The sequence below is a fragment of the Galleria mellonella genome, unplaced genomic scaffold (genome assembly GCF_026898425.1).
Source record: "Galleria mellonella isolate WM207_F2 unplaced genomic scaffold, CSIRO_AGI_GalMel_v1 utg139, whole genome shotgun sequence".
Classification (NCBI taxonomy): Eukaryota; Metazoa; Arthropoda; class Insecta; order Lepidoptera; family Pyralidae; genus Galleria; species Galleria mellonella.
This window is the reverse complement of record NW_026441995.1, coordinates 10,135,703-10,160,207: the sequence shown is the minus strand read 5'-3', so window position 1 is coordinate 10,160,207 and position 24,505 is coordinate 10,135,703. Positions and strand designations below refer to the sequence as shown.

Here is a 24,505-nt window from a genome sequence, read left to right as displayed (position 1 = left end):
GTAATAATATTTAGGCTAATATTTTCCTCATATGAGGAGATACTCATCTTTAGCATTAGAGAGATACTATACACTAGTATAGCTGCAAATACTTATTTATTGTGATACAATGTATCATGATATTGAAATATGACCATATAAGTAAACTCTTTTATTTCTATTACTATAATTGTATATGATATTGATGGTTTTGACTTTTGGTATTTAGAACTTTTAGTTCATAATGTATGATATTTCATAAAAGGACGTCATAATTGCATACCATAAGCGATATTGCGAAACAGGTCAGGCGCTACAAAAATTGAGTGTTTGTTACAATGTTTGTAAGGTGAAATTTAATTGAGAATTCTGTAGAATATTTAATAATTGCTGTACCCCGTGGCTTCGTCTTTATGAATCAATACACAAAGTACTAAGTGAGGATATAACCTATCCGTGTTCAAATCCGTTCAGTTTACTATTTCACGCATAACCATGCGTGAAATATGCGTGAAATGGTAGAAAGAAATCCTGGTGATATGTTGGTATTAGTTGCCTGTCTATATTACTGCTATTTTTCATAACAACTGAAAATATTATGCATGTATTTGACACAGTTGTAGAACTTACTGGCAATAATCTGTATTAAAAAAATATGAAAACAATTTTACAATATATATATATATATATATATATATATATATATATATATATATATATATATATATATATATATATATATATATATATATATATATATATATATATATATATATATATATATATATATTTGTCTAGTATTATATCTACAAAAAAATTCCAATGTTCCAATGTAATTTTCTCATTATTTTCAAAGTATTCCAACAGAAAAATAATTATAGTGTAGATCTATTTTTATGATGATTACGAAATCTAATTACCATTTTATCATTAAATACAATACAAGAGAATTAATGAACATCTTTTGTACAACTTTCCCGAATCAAATCATATCTAAAGGAAATAAATTTATTTAAAAAATATTTTCAATTTGGAATTATATAGGTGTGAATGCGACTTTGTACTTTATTTTTTATGCATTGTTATTTAGATTATAATGAGATCATCGTTGGCAAAAACATGTTTATTGAAGATTTACTATGGCCATAATAGTAATTGTACTTAATTTGTTGTAGTTAATTGTTTGACATACGTTTATGTATTATATGTATTCAATATTGTTCTTCATACTTTAGTATATATCTTTGCATTTTGCATTCACGATTGGTCATAAGCATGAAGGTTCTTTGATCTCTTCTTATTATACTCTCGATAAGAACGTCATCGTTTTATCTTCGTATTATTTGAATCGCATTTCTGATCTTTTAAAGTATTTTTAACCTTCTTCCAAAAGGCAAGACGGTCTCAAGTCGTTTGTATTTATAGTATACAGCATGTCTGTTATGTGACACAGTCGACATTCGTGAACTAACTTAAATTTTTAATGAAAAGTAACCAGCACAAGTAAAATTAAATAGTATTTTAATTGTGAGCCAATTTTGTTTACCTGAAAATAATTACTTTATTGTTTTTCTAAAAAAGAATCGTACTTCTTAAATTTTTTGCATTGTATATTTTTATAGCTTTTGAAATAACTTCACCAAAAGTTTTAATAACTTTTACAAATTTATTTATATACTTGCTCTTAATAAAAGAAAAGTTGAAAAAAGCAACATATTCCTTTTTAAAAGGCCGGCATTGCAGGTGCTCCTGGACGGCGGTAGTCACTTACCATCAGGTGAGCCGCATGCTTGTTGGTCCCCTGTGATATATAAAAAAAATCATAAATGATATCACAAATGAAGTCAGTCATAGAATCCGTGAAACTTACGAGTAATAATGTGCCTTGAGAAATGTATTAGAGTTGTCAGAATAATTTTTGTATCTTTCATATTAAATCAATAACGTGTTTATATGGGTCGCGTAACTTTTTAACCCGTCTGGTCAGGTAATCGATTTAGTATGATATTAGTTTAACGGACCCTATCACTAGATTTTGGGCTTTTACACCCGTACTAATAAAATTGTATAATCATTCTAACTTTAATTATAATATTATCTCTAATATATAATAATCTCTAATATTCTATCGTTTCAGGATTTTTAGTTGAATTCGTATCGTTACCAGTAGTATCTGGATTCACATCAGCAGCGGCTATCACGATAGCATCTTCACAAATCAAAGGGCTGTTAGGCTTGAGGTTCAGTGCTGAATCTTTTACAACAACTTGGCGAGGCGTATTCCAACATATATATGAAACCAGGTTGCCAGACACGTTACTAAGTTTAGCCTGCTGCATTGTACTTATGGGGATGAAAGTAAGTATAAAATATTTACGTAGAAATATTATAAAAATATTTTATTTAACAAATTTTGCTGTGTGGCCTAGGAATAGGCCATCCATTTCTTCCCCATGGGTGTCGTAAAAGGCGATTAAGGAAACTTAATGGTCGAAGGATTGGCAGCAGGGTCGCTCTTGAAATTTCACCAAAGTCTAACTGCGATTGTCAATCCGCCTGCCAAGCGTAGCGACTACTGGCAAGACCCCCTTCTGGGGAAGACTTATATTCAGCAGTGGACAGTAGACGGTCGATATGGTGATTTAATAAATTTTATTTTTTGATTTGTTACGTGATAGGAAAAAAGTATATTGTAGTTTACATATACTGGTTGAAATTATAATCATTAGTACTCATAGTAATTATTTTCACAAAGAAACTATAATTGGACTCGTATCTGAGAGTTTAGTACAAATTATACCAAATAAAAAAAAATTGGAAAAATTGTGATGTAACTACAAATTTACGGTTTTCGGATTTTATGCTATATGACATTGCATCTTATTAAATTTCACGATTCTAGGTTTACAGGAAGTTCTTTGTAAGTTTTGATTCCCTTGGAAATGACGAATTTACGTTATAAATGGCCGTATCTTGTGTTTGCGTTGACTAAGAAATGGATTTTTATAAGAGTTCCGTTTTTCCTTTCAAGGTATGGAATCCAAAAAATGACAAAAATGTTTACATAGAATATAAATAGACAGTTACTCTGTTGGGAGATTAAAAAAATATTTTATAGTTTTGATATTACTCTTGATTTTTTTTCTTTTTGAAACAATAATTTCAATATTATTTTAAAAACAGTTACAAAACAAGATCGAATATACATATATATGGGCTGATGCAATAAAACTTGAATTATAGATTATATTAGCATATATGTAGGTATCAAATATTCAATAATACATTATTTTTAAAATATAGATGTGTAATTGCTGATTTAAATTAGGCCAAACTTGTTATTTATAGAATTGTTTATGTTGTAACTTCTTGATAAAAATTTATTATATTTAAATTTTTTTAAAAAAATTGTATTATATATGGTATAATTGGCGATTAGTTACCGCTGGCGTATATAAGTAGTAAATATATTTTTAATAAAGATACACAAAAGCAAGCTTTTAACTTATAATTCAATTTAATATATATTAAATGTGTGTTTATGAAATGTGCCTAATTTGAGATATAGTTTGCGAACGCAAATTCTGACGTCCATGTCGAAATTTCATAGACGTTGCTATATGTTGTAGTTTCAAGTTCCAAATTCAGGATTCGGTGACGAGACTAATTGGACTTAGGTAACATTCTACATGAATAATTTATCTGCTGGCATTGTAATATTCCACAACTGGCTTCTGGTTCTGGTTGGTCCTATGTAGTGAAGATATTAATTCAGATGGACTTGGGTTGAAATAATTTTCTTGATTAGACAGAATTTTTATATTTTTGTTACAATCCAAATTTATATTTATGTTTCTTCACAACTTATTTAAGCCAAATACTGGAAATAGGGGGAGAATATAAGGCCTTCTTTTATTGACTAGGCGGCTTCATATAAGGTTTTATATGTAGTTTTATTTCTCTTGCACTGATGTATTTTGTGGTCCTAGTTACGTTTCCCTTAGTCGTCCCATTGTATTCTTACTTTGTCATCATTGTTTCATCAATAGAAAAAGTATCCTTATTTTGGCAATAGATAGTGTATCCTTTATTATGTTTCTAATACCTATAAATTATTTTTTTAGGGACAAAAGATAAATAAAATTATTTAAAAAACGAAGAATTTAGAACCTACTTTTTTAGAAATCGCTTGAAAACAAGTACGTAACAATCGGACATTGCCATTCTCGGAGACAAAGGTGTTAAACAAATAAATATAAAGAGGAGACTGTTTTCCCTGTTTTTGTGCCATAATAGATTTTTTCTTTTATTTATTCTACTGTACGGTATTACGATGTAACATAATTAGGCTGCGTATCTACGTGTGTTCGAGAGAGGAAAACGTCTCGAAAACAAAAAGGTTGTTATTCAATTACACAGCAATTATCTTCGCATTCTTTTTCTTTTTTGCAATAAATTCAATGGTTATACTGACTACACATAATAAATCTAAATAATAAAATGTAATAACACTTCCACTACTTGCTTTAATATACTTACATAATTTATTATGTGTTTTAATCACTTGCACCTCAAATCAATTTTGTTTTCGAGGAAATACCATTTAATTATTTTACTTATGCAACTTACAATTGTAAATACTATCCACTTGATAGAAAGCGATAGTTATTGTCCGTAGTTTAAAATAGTATGCCTGGTAGCTGCTCTAAGTATGAGCAAGGAGTAAATGACTGAATGTTAAACACACAGTTGAAACTTGTGAGTCTGTAAACATGAAATGTTATATAGGAGCTGCTTATTAGCTAGGAGCTGTAGGAGCTAGGTACTAAATTTAATTGAAAGGAAATCCGATACCAACTTAATTATATTATTTTTAAAATTTATGTTGATTTTTGTTGATTTATGTTGATGTTTGATTAACGACGTTCATTTTATGTATAACGTGAAATTTTATGAACATACTATATTTATTGTTTCTGACAAAAATTGTTTCGACTCTTAGTTACAATTGTTTTATTCGAGACGAGATTCTGTAATGCATAGTGTCGTAACGCCTACTGAGAAAGACGAAGTCAAAATAACTGTCGAATCGATTTAATCGAAGCTTGTAGTGAGTATTTATTTAATTCAGTTTCCTATTATCATGGTAATGCACTATTAATAGTCATTTATAAGTCAAATTGGATTTTTTTTTATTTATCTAAACGGAAATACTTTCAGATATATAGTTTGTAGAACCATACAATTTTTATCAATATTGATCAAGTGGTTTAGTTTTTAAATCAACATAACAAATTTTTTCATGATCGAACCAATCGAAAAAAACATGTTTTTTTGTGGAACAAAATCTATATTTTTTAAAATGGCTGAAAACAATTGTTTGATTACACAATATAAATAAAAACAATCCGAACACTTATTTTAGTTTCAGACTAAAATACAATACACGGACAATATCGTACGGCAACTGTCGTTCTTATTATGAACACTTAAATATATCGGGCGCGACACTTCCGCGACATTGTTGTAACTATTGTAATGGAAGAGGCTGTAGACGAGTGAAACTTACGAATAATGTTTGAGTACTCTTATATATCTTCATATGTAGAATATGAATATGTTGTATTGTTATGGCTATATTACATTATGTACGTATTTAGAATTAAATTGAAATAAAAGAATAGCAATGATTTCCCATGGAATAATTTACACGCACATATAGTTTATATGAAATAATTGGCGTAGACAAATTTATTGCCGTTCCCTAGTATCTTAGTATCTAACTAGGTCTGTAATATTAATAATGGTGTCTGACTATTCTGTTTCTCCGCAATTCTGTCTGGAACGATGTCTATATTGGATATTCTAAGTATCATTTCATGCCATATACACAGACATTTGTGTCAGTGTCTGTGTTAATTATGAATGTAAAGGGGTTTTTTAATAGACAGATAATATCCACGTTGTACCTTAACAAATTTATTTCAAATATTTATTTTTTATTGATAGTCTTTGGGGAATGCTCATGTCTCAATTTAGCAGTTTAATAAACAGCTGAAAAATAGGAGGAAAATTAAATTATTAGTAAAAATTTTGCATTTTTTCATAATTGCAGGTGTTAAAGGACATTAGAGTCAAAGGAATGCAAGATAAGAAGAGCCGTGGGAGTGCTGTAATAATTCAGAAGTGTTTGTGGTTTGCCGGTGTAGGCAGGAATGCTGTGGTTGTCGTCTTGGCAGCCGTGTTGGCTTTCTTTGTACATCAGGACAAAAATGAGCCATTAATTTTAACAGGTGAGATAATTATATCTTCTACCTGAAATATATAAAAATAATATCATTGGTTGAAATAAAAAGAAATTAATTCTATTAATACAGGGTTTACAAATTGTAATCGTGAATTAAGTTCTTTATTAGAAATTAATGTTTTATTAAGGGCAGAAATTTAAAAGTTCTTTGATACTTATAAAAAAAACAACATTGTAAGATTACAAAGTTTGTTTAGTATATTACATGCACGAAAAGAATGCAGGATTATTATGAAATTATTAAAAAAGTTATTAAAGTATTATTATCTCTTTCTTACTCGTGTTTCTATCGTCAATCATATGCCTTTATAGTTTTTTTCAGTTTAAAGTGTAAGATATGGTAGTGACATTACTAGATATAGAGACATATATAGTATCTTGATTCTCATTAATGGGATTATATGAGAGGTACCATGGTATCACAGTGTTTGCCATTATACCTATAATGCTGTTAATATTTATAGGTGACGGTTACCGCTATTCATCAAGAGGGCTGTCAGCTTATTTGCCATTCTAAGTTTCTAACATATCTATCTCTGTATCTAATCAGCTCACATTCACGCACTGCAGGGTTTATGTTATTACCTATCTAAGTTTAAGACATTTTTTTTTGTATACAACTTAGAATGGCAATGGCATAGCATAGTATACTGTTTCGCCCATGATACCCCCCATGCGTTGCCATTCCTGAGTACTCAGGTGTTATTCCTCTGTACCTTGTAAATTCACGCCATATCCCATCCTTCAAACCGAAACACAGCCATGCAAACACAACTGCTTCACGGTAGGAACACGAATGGGACAGAGGTACCCAAGCAATCGACTTTTGTACAAAGTCTCCCTCTGGTAAATAATATGTTTTCATTATTTTAGCATTAGATATTAGATTGCATGTCACTAAATGTTGATATTTCATTGTATTCTTTCAGGAAATATAACTCCAGGTTTACCGATGCCTCAACTGCCTCCCTTTTACACTTCGGTAGGGAACACCACGTATACGACCGGGGCTATGTTTGCCCACCTTGGCTCTGGGTTATTAGTTGTTCCGTTAGTGGGAATCATATCTAATGTCGCTATAGCCAAGGCTTTCGGTAAGAAATTCATCTATTTTATTCAATACTATGTTCTTTTCCGCTTTTTTGTATGCGTGGATATTAGAAGTAGGAAAATCAACAAAATATATCACTTCTAGATGGCGGATCAAGATAATCAAAATCCATGTATTTAGTTAGATTTTTGGAAAAAAATTGTGAAAACCGCGTTAAATGTGTTGCAGTAAATTTAATACAATTTATTGCATACATATGTACATACAGGCAGACAGATATAGACAATATTTCTAAAAAAATATTGTTTTTTATTGCTTTTATAATAAGACCCATTATATAAATTTTTCTTGAATATCTTCTAGGAACAGATATTGTCTAATTACAATTTTATTACATTAGTAACATGTACATACATATACTTTAATATACATTTGTATCAATATATACAATAGACCCTCCAGACACATACACAGCATCATTAAGCTTCGAATTGAGTTTGCACTATTGGTGTTATATAATAATAATAATAATTTTATTTGCTATGATTTTGGGTATAAAACATTTAATCTTATAAATTAAAAGTACCTTACAAAATCTACTTATGTCAAGCTTGCAAATATTGAAAGAATTACAATAATTTAATTTCAAATTTTTTTGTAGCATTTAAACATTAAAGTTAAACATTAATAGTACTAAGATAACTTATATATCGACTAAGACATATTTGAGGTCATCGTTCCATCTAGTAGGGGGTCGATACTGAGTTAGTTCAGACTTGGTCGTCACCATAGAATCTTTTTTCATCAGCTGTGAGATTATGTGATTTGCCCATTTCCACATCTGCTTGCCGATCCTTCGAGTTTTATTACTATCCGCTTTCTTTTAAGTTGTTCAAAAATATAACAGGAGTTATGAATTTCTTAATATCCGAGCTATTTTAAATTTAAATAATCTCGGCTGCTATCGATTTGTCAAAAGCAATCGAAAAACAATTTGAAGTCTTTTGCAATACACATTAAATCGCATTCAGGAGAACGATTTCTCGTTATGTAAAATAAATCGAGCATTTACGAATTATCATAATTGTCATTGCAAATGGGGTAGCTTAAGTAACAGTCGATTGGCGGCGTAGACGTCTGAGTGGCATCAAAATCCATTACCATACTCTAGCATGCCATTTTGTAACAGCATATAAAGCCATGTTACAAGGGTTTTCCAAAAATTTTGTATGAAATAAATGCCGTCGCCATATTGTTAATCTAAGAAAAAAAAAGGTTTTAATATATCTAATTAATTTATCTTATTTAAATAACTTTGTTGAATCCAATAAGTTACGAAAGGTGGACTTAATGCTAGTAGCATTCTCTAGCAGTCAACCTTTTGGATGGAGAGTGAATGATGAACGCGGTACTTAATTATTGAAAGAGATAAAGAAAATAACAGCTAATGTATACCTATACAAAATAAGTAATACATACATAAATATAAAGGATTATACATATATATATATATATATATATATATACAACTAAATAGTTATATAAAATATAAGTAATATATACATAACTGAAGTATAAAAGATGATTATTAGTTACTAAGGTTCTAATGTAGGCATTTATCTGAAAATCCATTGTTGTATGTGAGTACAATTTAAAAAAAAAAATAGATTTCAATTAGAAAAGTATTTTAATTTTTAAGTATCTGCTTTTTATTTGTACCTACACTCATTTCATTCGAAAATGCATTCTTTAGTCTTGGCAAAAATTCAAAGGAGACAAGATTTCGGTTTCAATTCGATTATATCGGCCTGCTTTTATATGGTGTAATATTATAAATACGAAATGAAAAAGTTATGATCAAAGAAATTAATCATGTCGATGTGCTTCGATTTGAAGGATCATGGTAGTAAAATTATGGAAAACAGAGACATAACACCATAATCCTTAAGAATGGCAATATAAGAAGCGTACCATGGGAGTCATAGAGTATACTGTGATATTTACGTTGTGATTCATGTCTATAGAGAAGTGTTACTACTTTTAATTAGGCTGATAAAAGATTATGTCGGTTTCAAATCCATTAATTAATATAGATAGTTAATCACCAAAATGATATTTTTTCATGAATGTTAATGAAATGGTAACTCTGCTCGCGCTATCGATATTCACAGGCAGGGTACCAGTGAGGGATGATTGGTGAGGATGAAAAGCCAGGTCAGTTAGCTCATTGTGACGAATTCAACGATACATTAATCACGATAGTTTCCAGGAGGAACCGGGTAGAGGTCAACCTGATCTCTATCAGGTTTTGGCGGTATTAGGTCAGGGTAATTTGATGGCAATGAGGACTAACTGCCCCATTATTGACAATCCCTTCTCCCCAAAAAATATTTACTGCTATATTAATTCAATTAATAAAACAATTCAGCAAGAGGCCGCACGTTGGACGCTTCTCAAGAAATCGTCGCTCTCGGTGTGTGTAACTTCATAGGCGCTTTCTTCCGTTCGTTTCCTGTGAATGGTTCGTTCACGCGGAGCGCTGTGAGCGACGCATCCGGTGTAAGGACTCCAGCGGCTGGCCTGTGTACAAGTAAGGATATTCAATTCTATTAAAATACTATTGTTATAGTTTAGTTAATTAAACTGTTTCGTTATTTTTTGGTTACTTTTGAATTAATATCTTATTTCACATAATATTAAAAGATATCTTATTGCATCTTTTAGAGATTTGGAACTATAAAAGTTGAATAATAAAAAAAAATTACTAATTGGTTTATAGCTGACAAACTTATGTACGTTACGTACATATTCTGAAAATTTTTATACTCATAATTATAATTATTATATAGATATTAGGACCACAAAAATAGATTATTAATAAGAAAACAATATTTTCAATCTGTTGGAAATGTTAGAGTTGTCAATGATATTATTTATCGAGTAATAAGTAATAGATATTGGCAGTTATTCTGTGAGGAAACTATTCTTTCTTAATTCGTAACACGTATCTAATAACTGTATCATACAAAACATGCGTATGGGATATATAATATATGACGCTTGTCGCCCCTAGAGATAAAGATGTTTTGATTTTGGCACTGAAATCTAATTAAGTTGTCTCATTCTAGCATTAATTTTGTTACGACCTTGTCATGCAAATATTTGTAGAATTGAATATTTGTATCTTAAATTATACTTATCACATTTAAGGCAGCTTTTATTTATTTTATTTATTCATTAGTACAAATATGTGTACATGGCGGACTTAATGCTAAAAGCATTCTCTCCCAGTCAACCATAGGGAAGTGTCAGGATACTCGAATGCGGTACTACTAATGATTGATATACATACATACTAGAATTACATATATAAACGAATAAATATATATAAATAACAAATATACTTACACATATATGACATATACTATATTATACACGAAATTGAGAATAATATAAAGTACTTACTGCTCGGATAAAAAACAGCTTTGGTTATTTAAAATCAATTATGATTGACACTAAGCTTTAGCTTTAAGAGTTATGATTTTTATTTATTTATTTATTTTTTATGCAATTGAAAATGGCAAACAAGCTGATAGCCCACCTGATGGAAAGTAGTAACCGTCGCCTATAGATATGAGCAGTACCATGGACATAACAGAGTATACTGTTTCGCCCATGATACCCCCCATGCGTTGCCATTCCTAAGGACTCGAGTGTTATTTCTTTGTACCCTGTAAATTCACGCCATATCCCATCCTTCAAACCGAAACACAGGCATGCAAACACAACAGCTTCATGGTTGAAACACGAATGGGACAGAGATACCCAAGCAATCGACTTTTGTACAAAGTCTCCCTCTGGTAAACTCTTAATACTATACAACATATATATACGTTAATGTCTTCAACAAAATAAAACAAATTCAATTTCATTCGATAGCCTTTGGTGACGCACGCGTCACTACTGGCATCAATACTCCGTTGTGTAGCGCTGCCTTGTTGCACGGAGTCAGCGGATACGCAAACACGTCGGACACGAAGAAAAGTAGAGAACAACTTGGGCACGAGGTTCTCGTTCGTCGCCTTAGTTTCGCGCGCTTTTTAACGGCCGTCCGTTCGCGTACACGGCACGCGCTGCCACCTCGTCGCGTCGCGAGTGCAGTGAGTGCATGTGAACAGTTACAAGTGACAATTGTGTAGTGTTGTGAACTCTAGTGCATCGGACTAACAAGTGTTAGGGTGGTGTACTGCGCCATAAGCGCAGCGCACCAGCTCCGGAGCCGGTGCCAGAGACCAGCACTCTCCTCCCCGGCGACCCGCGCCGCCTTCGACACCCCGGCCAAGTATCGGCAACAGGTACACAAGTCACTCCGGTGACTACATTCCATTGTTACATTAACAATAGGCACACACCCCCCCGCCGTACTCGGCGGGGCGGTTAACTGTACACAAAGCGGCCGGGTAACCGTCGCCCGGCCGGTGACTAATCCTTGTATAAAGGGCGACTCATACCTGGACAGGTCCCAACAGGCCCTTATATACGCGGCTTGTAGCGGCTTATTTTTTGTGTCCACTTTTATAGTAGCGCATTGTCCGTATTATAAATTTAAATTATTTTTAGGTATTGGCACCCGACTTAAGAGTCGGGTGCATTGTTTTAGGATGTTTCCTGGGACAACATGTCGCTGTCCCAGGATGACATTCCACAATTCGTGGCCTTTTTAAAGGCCAAATGTCCTGGCCTCTTAAAGGCATTTTTCGATGAGCGCAGGGGCGCACATGTGATACATGACGACGCCCCTGCCTCGCCGGCGGCCTCCCATCAGGAGGCCAACGACGAGCTGTCCTCAAACCCACCTTCCCCCGGGGACCACCTAGTGAGTACCCCGGAGCCGATGTCCCCTCAGGAGGTTGCTCCCAACCGCCCCTCCTGTGAAACGGAAATGGAGCTAGACGCTCCCAACGTCGTCGCTGAAACAGGCGACTCCTCCGACACTGCCTCCTCCTCGGAAGAGGAATTTCAAATTGTGGGTGCCAAGCGCACCAAACGCGCGAAGCGGGCGCGCGATCTTCCCCCGCCAAAAACCCAACGTGCCAATGATGGCGCACCCGTTCCGGCTAACGCCGATAAAACCGACCGCGATCATATATATATATATATATATATATATATATATATATATATATATATATATATATATATATATATACTAGGAATCAGAGTAGTGGTTCCCACATCGGCGGATCATCGCCAGTTAACTTCCTTCCTCAGGACAAACAGTGTGGGTTCCCACACTTATGCCCTCGAGGAGGAGAAACGACTGCGCGTAGTAATACGCGGCGTCCCTAAGGAGCTGGACTGCCAGGACATCCTCGCAGATATCCGCTCTCAAAACTACCCCGTCCACGAGGTACACAGGATGTACCGCAGCAGGGCCAAAACGCCACTAGACATGGTACTAGTGGTACTAGATCTCTCCCCAGAGGGGAAATCTATCTTCAACATCTGAAGTGTCTGCCTGATCTCAGGCCTATCAGTAGAACCGCCAAATAAGCGGACCTACCCCGGGCAGTGCCACCGCTGCCAAAATTATGGGCACTCCGCCCGAAACTGCTACGCGCGCGAACGTTGCGTCAAGTGCCTGGGAGACCACGGCACCAAGCAATGCACTCGCGTGAGTGGCACCCCGACCCCACCTAGCTGTGTACTCTGTGGCACACAGGGCCACACAGCTAACTACCGCGGATGTCCCCGCGCTCCCCGTCCCGGCCAAAGCAAGGCCTCCGCAAAAGCCACAAAGGCTCAGGCACCCCGCGCAGCACGCCCCGCGCCCCCTACTATCCCGCAGCCCTCAGCTGCACCACCTCCCCCGCCAAAAAATGCTTGGGTGCGACCTCCGGTCGTCAAGGCGACCCCCTCACCCACCATGCCATCTGCAACCGCTCCCACGCTTGCCAAGATTGTGGCATCGCCCGCTCCTCCGCGCCCCGCCCCGCAAACTGGAACGAACGTAGGCTCAAGCTTCGCAGCCGACTTCGCACTGGTAGCGAAACTCGCCAGCTCCATCGACGCTGGCGAGATTACGGCCCTGGCATCCAAATTAAGGTCAGTCAACGACCCACAAGAAAGACTCGCAGCCGTCTGCGAGCACATCGGCGTACTAGTCGCCATCCTCAATTTTAACAATTAATTATGGATCTAAGGGCGAAAAGATGCAAACCTCGGTCCGTTAAGTTATTTTTAACGCTAACGGACTACAAGGGCAAAGAGACGAAGTCCGTGAGTTTCTCACCGTCCATCAGGTGGACGTTCTCCTACTACAGGAGACCTTCCTCAAGCCTTCAACACGCGGTCCAAGAATCGCAAACTACAATATCGTACGCAACGACCGCATCAGTCCCGGCGGCGGTACGTTAATTTATTACCGAAGGTCCCTTCAGTGCATTCCGATCGACACGCCTCCGCTCGTAAACATGGAAGCCTCGATATGCCTCCTCGCGATGACAGACCACCGACCGATCTATATAGCATCGGCATATCTCTCTCCCTCCAAAAAGCTACTCCGGGCCGACCTCCAAGCTCTCATGGACCTGGGGGATTCGGTAATTATTGCCGGAGATCTAAATTGCAAGCACAGCCTTTGGAGCTGTGCTTATCCGATAAACGGTCTCACCCTGGAACGCCTTTCGCTCTCCATGGGTTTCGACATCCTTCCCCCAGTGCACTTCACGCACTATCCGGCAAACACTGCTCATCAGCCCTCCATCCTCGACATGGCCCTACTAAAGAACGTAGCCTTAAGGCTGAGTTCTATGGAGGTCCATACCGAACTCATCTCCGACCACCGCCCCGTCACATTCTCGCTAGGCCCACCTGCAGACGGGGCGCCTCAATTTAAAACGGTCACGGACTGGAGCCGGCTCGAGAAAGTCCTCGAGTCGACTAACTCTCCGGTACTGGACCGCATCCCGGACGTAGTCGAATCTATCGAGGAGACGACTACAGCCATTGACGCGCTAACAGAGCACCTGCAGTCGGCAGTCAAGGACTGCTCCAGGGAGGTTCCGGATACGGGCGACCGTAGATGGAACCTGCCTGATGATGTAAGGGCTCTGCTGCGCACTAAGAATGCAGCCACACGAGCATATGACCGCTATCCCTCAGAAGAGAACCGAACCCGCCTGCGAGCTTTACAGCGCGAAGTAAAGAGTCGCATAGCGGAACTTCGGCGAGACAGATGGGATAAGTTCACCAAAGAACTCACCCCCTGCCATACCGCGTACTGGCGAGTAGCCAAAACCCTCAAAACAGACCAGTGTTACTCCGACCTTCCGCCCTTAGTCCGAACAAACAACAGTCCGGCCTTATTTGATGAAGAAAAGGCTGAATGCCTAGCAGACAGCCTAGAGAATTAATATGCCGAGCACCCTTCCGGTGCCCGATGATCATCTAGAGAAGGTAGAATCCGAGGTGGAGCGAATCTTCGATCCCTCCAGTAGAGTCACTCCCCCCGTTACACTGGATGAGGTGCGAACACTCATCAAAGGAACCCCCAACCGAAAGGCACCCGGTGCCGACGGTATCTCTAACAGACTCCTTAAGAGTCTGCCAAACTGCTACTTCTAGTAGCGATTTTCAATGCGGCAATTACCAATGCCATCTTTCCAGATGCTTAGAAAGAAGCCGATGTCGTAGGCTTTCCCAAACCTGGGAAAGATAAGTCCCTTCCCACCAGTTTTCGCCCCATCAGTCTCCTCAGCTCGCTGGGGAAGCTGTATGCTAATACTCGCACGCCTGAAAGATTGGCTACAGTCCAAAGGCATCCTGATCGATGAGCAGTTCGGCTTTAGAGCCAAGCACTCAGCTGTTCATCAAGTACATCGTGTAGTAGAACACGTCCTCAACGCCCGACACCTGAAATCCAACGGGGTCACATGTGCCCTGTTTCTCGACGTAGCGAAGGCCTTTGACAAAGTCTGGCACAGCGGCTTGATTTTCAAACTGCACAAGATGGGAGTGCCAGACAGGCTCGTGCACATCATACGAGCCTTCTTGTCCAATAGGTCATATCGCTATCGCGTCAATGGAGTGCGTTCCAGCGCACGACCGATTAGAGCCGTCGTCCCTCAAGGCGCTGTCCTCTCCCCCACCCTCTTCTCGTTGTACACCAACGACATCCCGCGTCAGCCCCGAGTGCAAATCGCCCTCTTTGCTGATGATATAGCCCTATATGTGGACAGCACGTCGGCCGCCTGTGCAGCCAACAGGCTTCAACGGGCGGTGGACGATGGCCTACTGGTTCAGAAAATGGCGCATCGAAGTCAACCCAGATAAAAGCGCCGCCGTGCTTTTCACGGCCAAAAGAAAACCATCCCTTCCCGCCTCTATTCAGCTGTTTGGCACGCCCGTCCCCTGGACGAACGAAGCCAAATACCTTGGCGTGACACTAGATTCCAAGTTGAGTTTCGCATCTCATCTTAAGCGCGTCCGAGGCCTGGCCAATTTTATACTGGGACGCCTCCATCCCTTTATTAACAAGCGCAGCCAATTGTCGCTTAACGCAAAGCTGACGCTCTATAAAGCATGTATAAGACCGGTGATGACGTACGCTAGTGTCGTCTTCGCCCACGCCCTTCCTTCATTTTTCAGGTGGTGCAAAATAAATTTCTGCGACGGGCCACGGGCCCCCGTGATGCGCAACGTGGATCTACACCGCGACCTCAAAATACCCACTATAAGGCAATTTATGAAGCAGGCGTCTCGACGCTACTTCGCCTCAGCCGAGTCCCATTCAAATCCGCTCATAGTAAGAGCGGTCAAATACAAACCCCCCATAGAGAACGTCGCTCCAAAACGTCGTCGCCCGAGGCACGCACTCTTGGACCCCGATGATCCAACTACGACGGCAAACGCGTCTCCCTCCCTACCTACCGCGGAACCCTCGACAAGAGCCCCTACAAACACACCCACACATCGCACACACCGCCCCCGCCGGCGGGGGCGAAGAACCCTCGCGACACACGGTCCGCGCGCGATCAGGTTTGCGCCCGAGCGCATAACAACCGCGTCGCAATCTCACCCACCCAGACGTACCGACCCTTCGCCGTCCCTCGACGGGGGTCGAAGTGCGGTGGCCTAAGCCGAGGCCGAGCCACTCTGGCGCCCTTAGGCGCACACACACACCGCAGTCCATAAGAAAGAGTCGACACCTCTGTCGCTCTCGCGGGCTTGGAGTGCCATCAGCACTCGCCCCTGCATTCGCGTCCGGTGAAGCTGTAAAGGCCACACACGGCCAACAGCAAACACATTCAGAAAAAAAAAAAAAAAAACAAAATAAAAATGTCAATTATAGGCGAGGAATACAACAATCTAAGCAAGTTGATGGAACGGACACGATCAGATAACCTGAGATATTTAATTTACCTGCCTAAATACGTTTTGCCTAAATTTAATAATGTATATGGGAAATGTATCTGAGAATTGTTGAATATGTTGCCTTAAATATTAAATGAATCGCCTGCGGATGTTTGTAACAACGTATATAATCATACATAAAAGTGTAAAAAAAATATAAAATTCCACTATTTGGCAAATAAGCGAGAAAACGTATTCGTACAGTCACTTATAAACCCCTAATGGGTTTTTGTTTCGCTGTTTTATGTTTAACGTGTGCTTTTTTATATAGATACTTGGTTTATGGTTAAAATTTTATGTTTTGGACTACCAAAGAGAAAATATAAAAAAAATATTCGTTATTACATTAATTGTTTTCGTTTTACATGAAAGCAATATTTTAATATAGATTTTTACATAGTAACAAGTCTAAGAAAGAGAGTCGATTTTCTATTCTCATAATCAGAATTGTCCTTGTTTTGAAACGTAAAGGACATTTCATATAACAATTTAAATTGGTTACACTGAATCGGTTAGAGTAGGTACTTTGTCTAGAAGTATTCCTTAAGATTTCCTTTGTTACGATTTGTTAGAAATTTCATTATTAAGTTTCGGTCGTCTCGACGCTGGGACCACTTCATCAATGTAGAGGTCTTGTCTGATTTGATGACGTCACGAGCAATTATTTAAGTAATCCTAACAGCTGACTCAAAGATAGCCAAGTTCAACTCTAATTTAGGCAAACTTTGTTATATAGAAATACCAAAGTTTATTTCTATTTCATGTCGTGGTTGAATTGTAGTTGTAGACTGACAGAATCGTATTAAATTTACAGGAATTTCAATTTACAAGAGTTAGTTTCAAAAAACAAAGGGCAAAGGAATGAATTTTTTATAAGAATACATTTATTTTTTAAAATGGAATTCAAATATATTCTTAAATTGAAAGTGTAAATCTATTGTTAGAAATGGCGTGAATTGTGTGCAGGTATTTCGACGCCCTATTAGTAGTAATTTAAATTATATATGTATTTATTTATAAACTGTTAGTTTTAGCTAGATGTTAAAAAAATATATAGCTACATGATGGAGTCGTATTGATATGAGAATCACGTTGAATAAACGTCAAATTATAGGCAAGATAACGTTCATTTCAGGTACGTTCGATGTAATTTTTATTTCATTGCAATTTGATAGCATCAAAGTCACTCCGCAGAACTCTTGTTTTATACAATTTCATTTATACCATTTCTGGACACTTAAATTCTTTCTCAAATAGAAGATTGTCCAACTGGGCAAGATAGTCTACACCTCCTAAATTTAATCTAGGTCTAGGCTTCTGGGTATCCTTCTAGTTACACTTTGTATATCTGTTTACTTTTTTAGTATACATTTTTCTATATTCCCGAAAATTCTTGATTTTTCTATAACCAAAGTAGCTTTCTTTTCAAACCAACTCGTTTTCGTACCACTATAAATATACATGCAAATAGAAGATGAAAACAGTGGTTTTTACCACCCAAGCTATTAGTCTTGACCGCGAGCAGCAAAATAGTGGTGAAGACAAATGTACGAGTGTACTATAAATCATTGTTCGCATGTGCGGGCGCGGTTTGCACCGCTCTGGTGCTCAAGTTCATAAATCTAAAAGTTTGCATCGGTAGTTTACCGCACTAAAGTTCCGCACTCGATTTAAAATTTAAATATCTAAATCCTGCATCACATAACAGAATTAGGGTAGCGTTTGCATTTGATATAATTTTAGCATTTCCATAATCTTAGTTTAACATACTTTATCCGTGCTTTAATATGTATATGAAATCGTTATGAGATTATTTACTATTAGGTAAGATATTCTAATATAAGGAACAGAAAGTTTCTTACATTTTATTTGAATTTTTTAAAGAATCATTGATAGAATATAAAATAGTAGTAAGGGTTATAGAATTGATGGATATTCTATTACAGATCTATCTTTGTTTAGTACAATGAAAGAAATCCTGAAGAATATTTGATTTAAGTGAAAAAATATATGAAATTTTATTGGTTTACTTCGAAATATTATAATTATTTTGTATTATATTATCTATTCTAATATTATAAAGAGGAAAGATGTAGTTGTTTGATTGTTTGTAGTGGATACTATAAAATAAAATATAAAATTACTCCTGACTTTAAAAATAGTTTCAATTACTAATATAAAATAAGCTAAACAGCGATACATTATTTTCGAAAATTCACCTGTATGAAGCCGGGCCATTCGACTGCTAGCATGGAAATATTTGTCGTGTGGTCCCGACGTAGAATGGGCTACCCCTTCCATTCCTGTAGGTGTCATAAAAGGCGACTAAGGGAACTCAATGATCGAGGGATGGGCAGCAGCGTCCCTTTTAAAATATCACCAAAGCCTAACTGCGGTTGCACAACCCACTAGCCGAGCGTGGCAACTACTAGCAAAACTCCTTATGGGGAAGACCTATGTTCAGCGGTACAGTTTTCTTTGTTGAAGTAAAAAATTGCTTTTTACGAAGCAAAATGTAAACAAGCGATTCCACGTTCTAGATCGAAAACTATTAAGGGTTCTACAAATATATCTCTACGTTTTGTTTTAGATGTGAAAATGGAATAGTAACCCCTGTGTTATCGGTAGACACTGGCAGGGCACCAGTTTATAATAATAACACAGTGTATATAAATAACACAATAATGGAAATATTTAGTTTCCGGCGCATATTGCTTTTGAAAATATCTTCGTAATAGAAACAACAATTAATATACTGTATCTTATTTCGATAAAAATAATAATAAAATATTTCCGGTGGCGACCTTGCAACTACTTATGACTTAGTACTTGAGTTTCTAGTTCAATTTTGTTTATAGGAGTTTTCACGTAATAGCTACTTTAATCATGGTTACTCAAAGTATTTTTTATTTTAATTTAGGATTTGTATCTATACAAAAGTTCTTATTTTGTGGGAACCCATATTTCTAATTATTTCATTATTATTATAATTTTGTTTAAATCAAATGAACTTCTACTAATGAGGGTAATGTGAAAATTTGTAAAAATGTTTATACTTTTGTTACCATATATCATGCTGAAACGACTGACTGGATTTCAATGAAATTTAGTGCACTGATAGGTTATAAATTAACATATAGGATAATTTAAATACAATATTATTCACGTGAGTAAAATCGGGGTAAATAGATTATAATAAAAATAATTATTGATAACACTGTTAAGTATTAAATTAAAACAATAAATGTAAGTTTTATATATCTTTCAACAGGTATTATAGTATTGCTCACACTGGCGCTCCTTACTCCGTATTTCTACTTTATACCGCGGGCCGCACTAGCCGCTGTCATTGTATGCGCCGTGCTACATATGGTGGACATTACTATTATGAAGAAGCTTTGGGCTACTAGCAGTGAGTAAATCACTATTATTTATTATCTTTAGTGTTTAAGCGGTTTTACCATTGACGCAGAAAACACCCAGGATTCAAAATTACGAATTCACATTCAAATCGAATACTTAATAAATATCTTAATGTTTTAGTTTAACAAAATTCGTGATACAATCGACTACGAAATTCGCTTTAGTTTTATTGTTGTTTTTATATTTATTATTTTATATCTAGACTTAAAATATATGTATATCAATGGATTGTACAGTACGTTGCTCTTATATATATGAGAAGCCCTGATATATGAATTGCTAGATACAACATGTCATACAATGTCGAAAATGTTTTCATTATTTGGAGGATAGCCAAAACAAAGCGATATCAAAATATTTATTTAATCCAATAAAAACTGAACGAAACGAAACGCTTGTATGGACAACATTAAATCAATTCGAAAATATTGATTTTGGAAGATGGATCTATACAAAAAATATTTTTAAAGAGAACATGTAGGGTGACATCCAAATTACTAAGATGAAACTGAACATTTTCTTTTGTTTCTTTGGTAAAATATTTAAAAGGATTTCCTTTGATGGGATGTTCCACTCATGAAAATGAACAAAATGTTGAATCAGTCATACTACTGTTTAAGCTGGATATCGTTATATGTGTAGGTATATTTTTTTTTAATAAAATAATCATTTCACTAGTAGAATACTCCCCTTAAAAGGATGTTAACGATTTAAATTTCAGTTTATAAACTACGCAAGAATAATTGTCCTTTTACCGCAGTAGCGTACTGTACTCGTATACAGGTATACGAGTACAAAATCATACCTGCGTGTCATTAATCAGCGCTCATTTATCGTGTTGGGAACCATGTCTCTCTTGTAAGACACCTATTATTAATTAATTAAATTGTTACTACGTACTATTAAGTAAGATAATTTGGAGGCATAGTAAGATTTCTCGTCGTACAACTCGATCATTATACGAGTTGTATATAATAATATCACAGACATGCGCTCTTGATTATTCAAATATTTTGTGATCTGTTTAATATTTCAATTATAATAAAATATTGTGCTGTCTCAAACTTTGCACTATATTTTTTTTTTATAAAACTTTGAATATAAGCGATTGATGGAAAGTGGTAAATGTTGCCTGTAGGTATGAATATGGTATAAGAATAATAAATAATAAAATTAATTTTTAAGTATCAAACATTCAAATCCACATTAGTAGTGATGCTTTATATATTATTTGGAGTAAATTGATTCAGAACTATTTCCACATGAATCTATATATAAAATATTCTATGTGTAAGTTAATCCGTTCAGCTGTTTAAGCGTAATTGAGTTATAAACTTAAAAATATTCAAACAACTGTGCTAATTTTAATATTTATAATATTAATACGATAAAGTGTATTTCTAAATAATCTAATTATTCTGCGATTTACTAGATGATTCATCACATGACACTATTTCGTTTCATAACAAAAATTGTCAAGTCATAAGTTATAACCTTACTCGATAGTATATAATGTAATAGTATAAGCATGTAGAATATTTATTACATCAACTTAACAACAATGTCATGAACATAATAGAAGCTTATGTCGACTACACTTTCATTTAGTAAGTACTATGTGAAGTAGGTAATATTGTCTGCACTTACGTGTCATTATCATAAAATAATAAACGAGGAAGTAATTCAGTCTGCTAGCTTCTCATGGCTAGATCATTTTTAATAAAACTGAGTACGAAACCTTTAATCCCGAGAAAAGACAAAGGCTGTTTCATTACATCAATCAGCATCAATCCCTAGAAGTTAAAGCGGCGTAAGAGAAATTAATGTTAGAAAAAAATAATTACTTACAATATTCAAAAACTTAACTAGTGGTTAATAAAGTACGAAATGTACGCAAACAAAGTCACGCGTAAAAGCTAGTACTCTATAAATTAATGCGGAAATGGGAAAAACAAATTGAATAATAAACACTACCATTTAGCAGCAAATCCTACCCATATTCTCAGCGGGGCCCTTATAATCCGCAAAGATTATATAAGCAAATCCAGAAATTTCATCACTATCCCAGCGGACGGCCTATTAATTATTCCTACTGGATTTTAAACTAAGCCCTCCGCACACGTCGTTACAGTTTCGTATCATGCGGCGAGATTGATGCCGGAGATAGAGATTTGAACATATTGTTTTGGATTATTTCTAAATTTTATAAAATTTTTGTCCTTACATTATTTTGAAAATAAAAATAGAGGAAAAAGGTTAGATATGCGTAGAAGTAGAGGGAACATAGATATTGGAAATTATTTTACGATGAAGAAGAATGAATGTTAAATCATTTTATACCGATTTCAAGATGGAATTAAATTTTAATATTGATTAGGATTCTTGAAACTGTGGATTAGGTATAGATATGTATGACCATACTTCTATTATATCAAATTTTTTATGATTGGTATCGATTATATTTGTATATCAATTGCTAATTGACGTTTTTGTGTACTTACTATCAAGTGAATGCATTATTTTAGAACTCAACGAAGATATTGACCTCCAATCTCTATATAATATATAGAAGCACTAATGATTTAGAATTACTAAGATGGTAAATTGTAAGATATGCATTTTTACAGGATTGGACATTATTCCGTTGGTGGGAACGTTTGTGTGTTGTTTAGCGCTGGGCATAGAACTGGGTCTCATCTGCGGAGTGGGCATCGACGTAGTCCTGTTACTTTATTATCATTCGCGACCGCCACTTCGAGTGCAGTTCGTTGATGTGAGTTTATTTTTTCTGTAACGATAGTCTACGGATACACAAATATCATGGAAGTTATACGCATTGACAAGCAATATATTAACTGATAAACCATAAATTTTGAAGAAATTCACTCTGACTGTAGTATTTTTATAGTTATGTATATATAAAATTTTCAGCATACTCGTATAATGCTATATATTTTTTTACATATACAATGTTAATCAAAGAAAAATCACATTTATTATATTAATAATAAGATTATAATAATTCTCGTAACATCAAATATTTCATGTTGTCTTTCTTAACGTAAAGATCTTTATTCCTACCTTTGTACTTAGAATACTAAGTCCAAACGCAGAAAATGTATTGTTGTAAAAATTTAACGTTAATTAACAATAACGTCTTTCTATCAAGTAGGCCGCTGAGCTGCTATTTTATAGTTAAAAAAATATTGTAATGAAATTACTATCAAAGTTGCCAAGACCGTTTAATTTGTTTTCCTCACAAAATTTTATTAACTTTTATTTTCCTAGGATGGAAACCTTCCACCCCATTACGCCATACATCCAGTCGGGGGGCTCCATTTCGCTGGCGCAGAAAGAGTTCGCTCTCAATTAATTTCATTAAGAAACACCAAAATAACTAACACGCGACTGGAAGCCTTAACCGTTATAACGGACGACAATGTCCCCACAATACCCCGCGATCCTGTGGCCAATGGCACAATAGCCGTGGGAAACGGTAACAATGTAGGAAATGGTAACAATGTGGGAAATACGGATAATTTCGTGGGGAATGGCACAGGAGGGGCGGAAAGAGGGAGATCGGCGAATATACTGGTGATTTATTGCGACGCCTTGTACAGGATGGATTATACATTTTTGCAGGTGAGTTATGACGATACTAAACTTGTGAATGTGCATTTGAATTTTTTTCCTTTCAACATAACTATTTACACTTCTTCACTGTGAAACATTTATTAGATTTTATTTTCCTCATAATGCCTTTAAACTATTCACCGTTTATGAAATTAGATATTAATAACTCATTATAGACTTATCTTAATTTTATTGATTATCTAAGTCTAAATAACTATAGACATTAGACATTTAAATTAATATTATAAAAAGGAAAGATTTAACTCTATAGTATTAATTTATCTACTTTTAAAAAATAATTATATTATACATTAAAAAAGTTAATTTAGTAATATTTATTAATCAGTATTATTAGGAGAGTAAACAAATTTAATATTTGCATTTCTTGGAATTAATTATGTAACGAATGTTTGTCAATATATTTTAAAAAATGCTACAGTGGGTAACAGATATCCAGTCTTTGGTTTCTACGATAGGTATGTATTTCTAAAATACTATTTTTTACTATGTGTGGGTGTAATAGCGTGCATGAGTATAACGGATAAAAATAATTTAAAGGTTAAGGTCTTCGAAAGAAATAAATTTAGAGAAAGTTTTCTTAAAAAAATATATTTTATTAAAATATACACGAGTAAGTATGTATAATAGAGAAAATTTGTGCGGGAACCTTGTTAGTTTTTAAATTGATCCACCTGAAG

General features: G+C 35.6%; 1 protein-coding gene across 5 annotated transcripts in view; it reads left to right on the top strand.

The window, feature by feature from the left end:
* Positions 1-24,505, top strand: part of LOC113511449 (sodium-independent sulfate anion transporter-like) — a 47,520-nt gene that overhangs the window by 18,777 nt on the left and 4,238 nt on the right. For 4 of the 5 annotated variants that reach the window (XM_052903423.1, XM_052903420.1, XM_052903422.1 and 1 more), the window contains 7 exons: positions 2,117-2,337; positions 6,095-6,272; positions 7,216-7,380; positions 9,766-9,927; positions 20,023-20,163; positions 22,802-22,947; positions 23,463-23,816. In XM_052903423.1, the coding sequence (XP_052759383.1) occupies positions 2,117-2,337; positions 6,095-6,272; positions 7,216-7,380; positions 9,766-9,927; positions 20,023-20,163; positions 22,802-22,947; positions 23,463-23,816 (1,367 nt within the window). The remainder of the gene's footprint in view (positions 1-2,116; positions 2,338-6,094; positions 6,273-7,215; positions 7,381-9,765; positions 9,928-20,022; positions 20,164-22,801; positions 22,948-23,462; positions 23,817-24,505) is intronic. The other variant, XM_052903424.1, reaches the window with a different exon arrangement.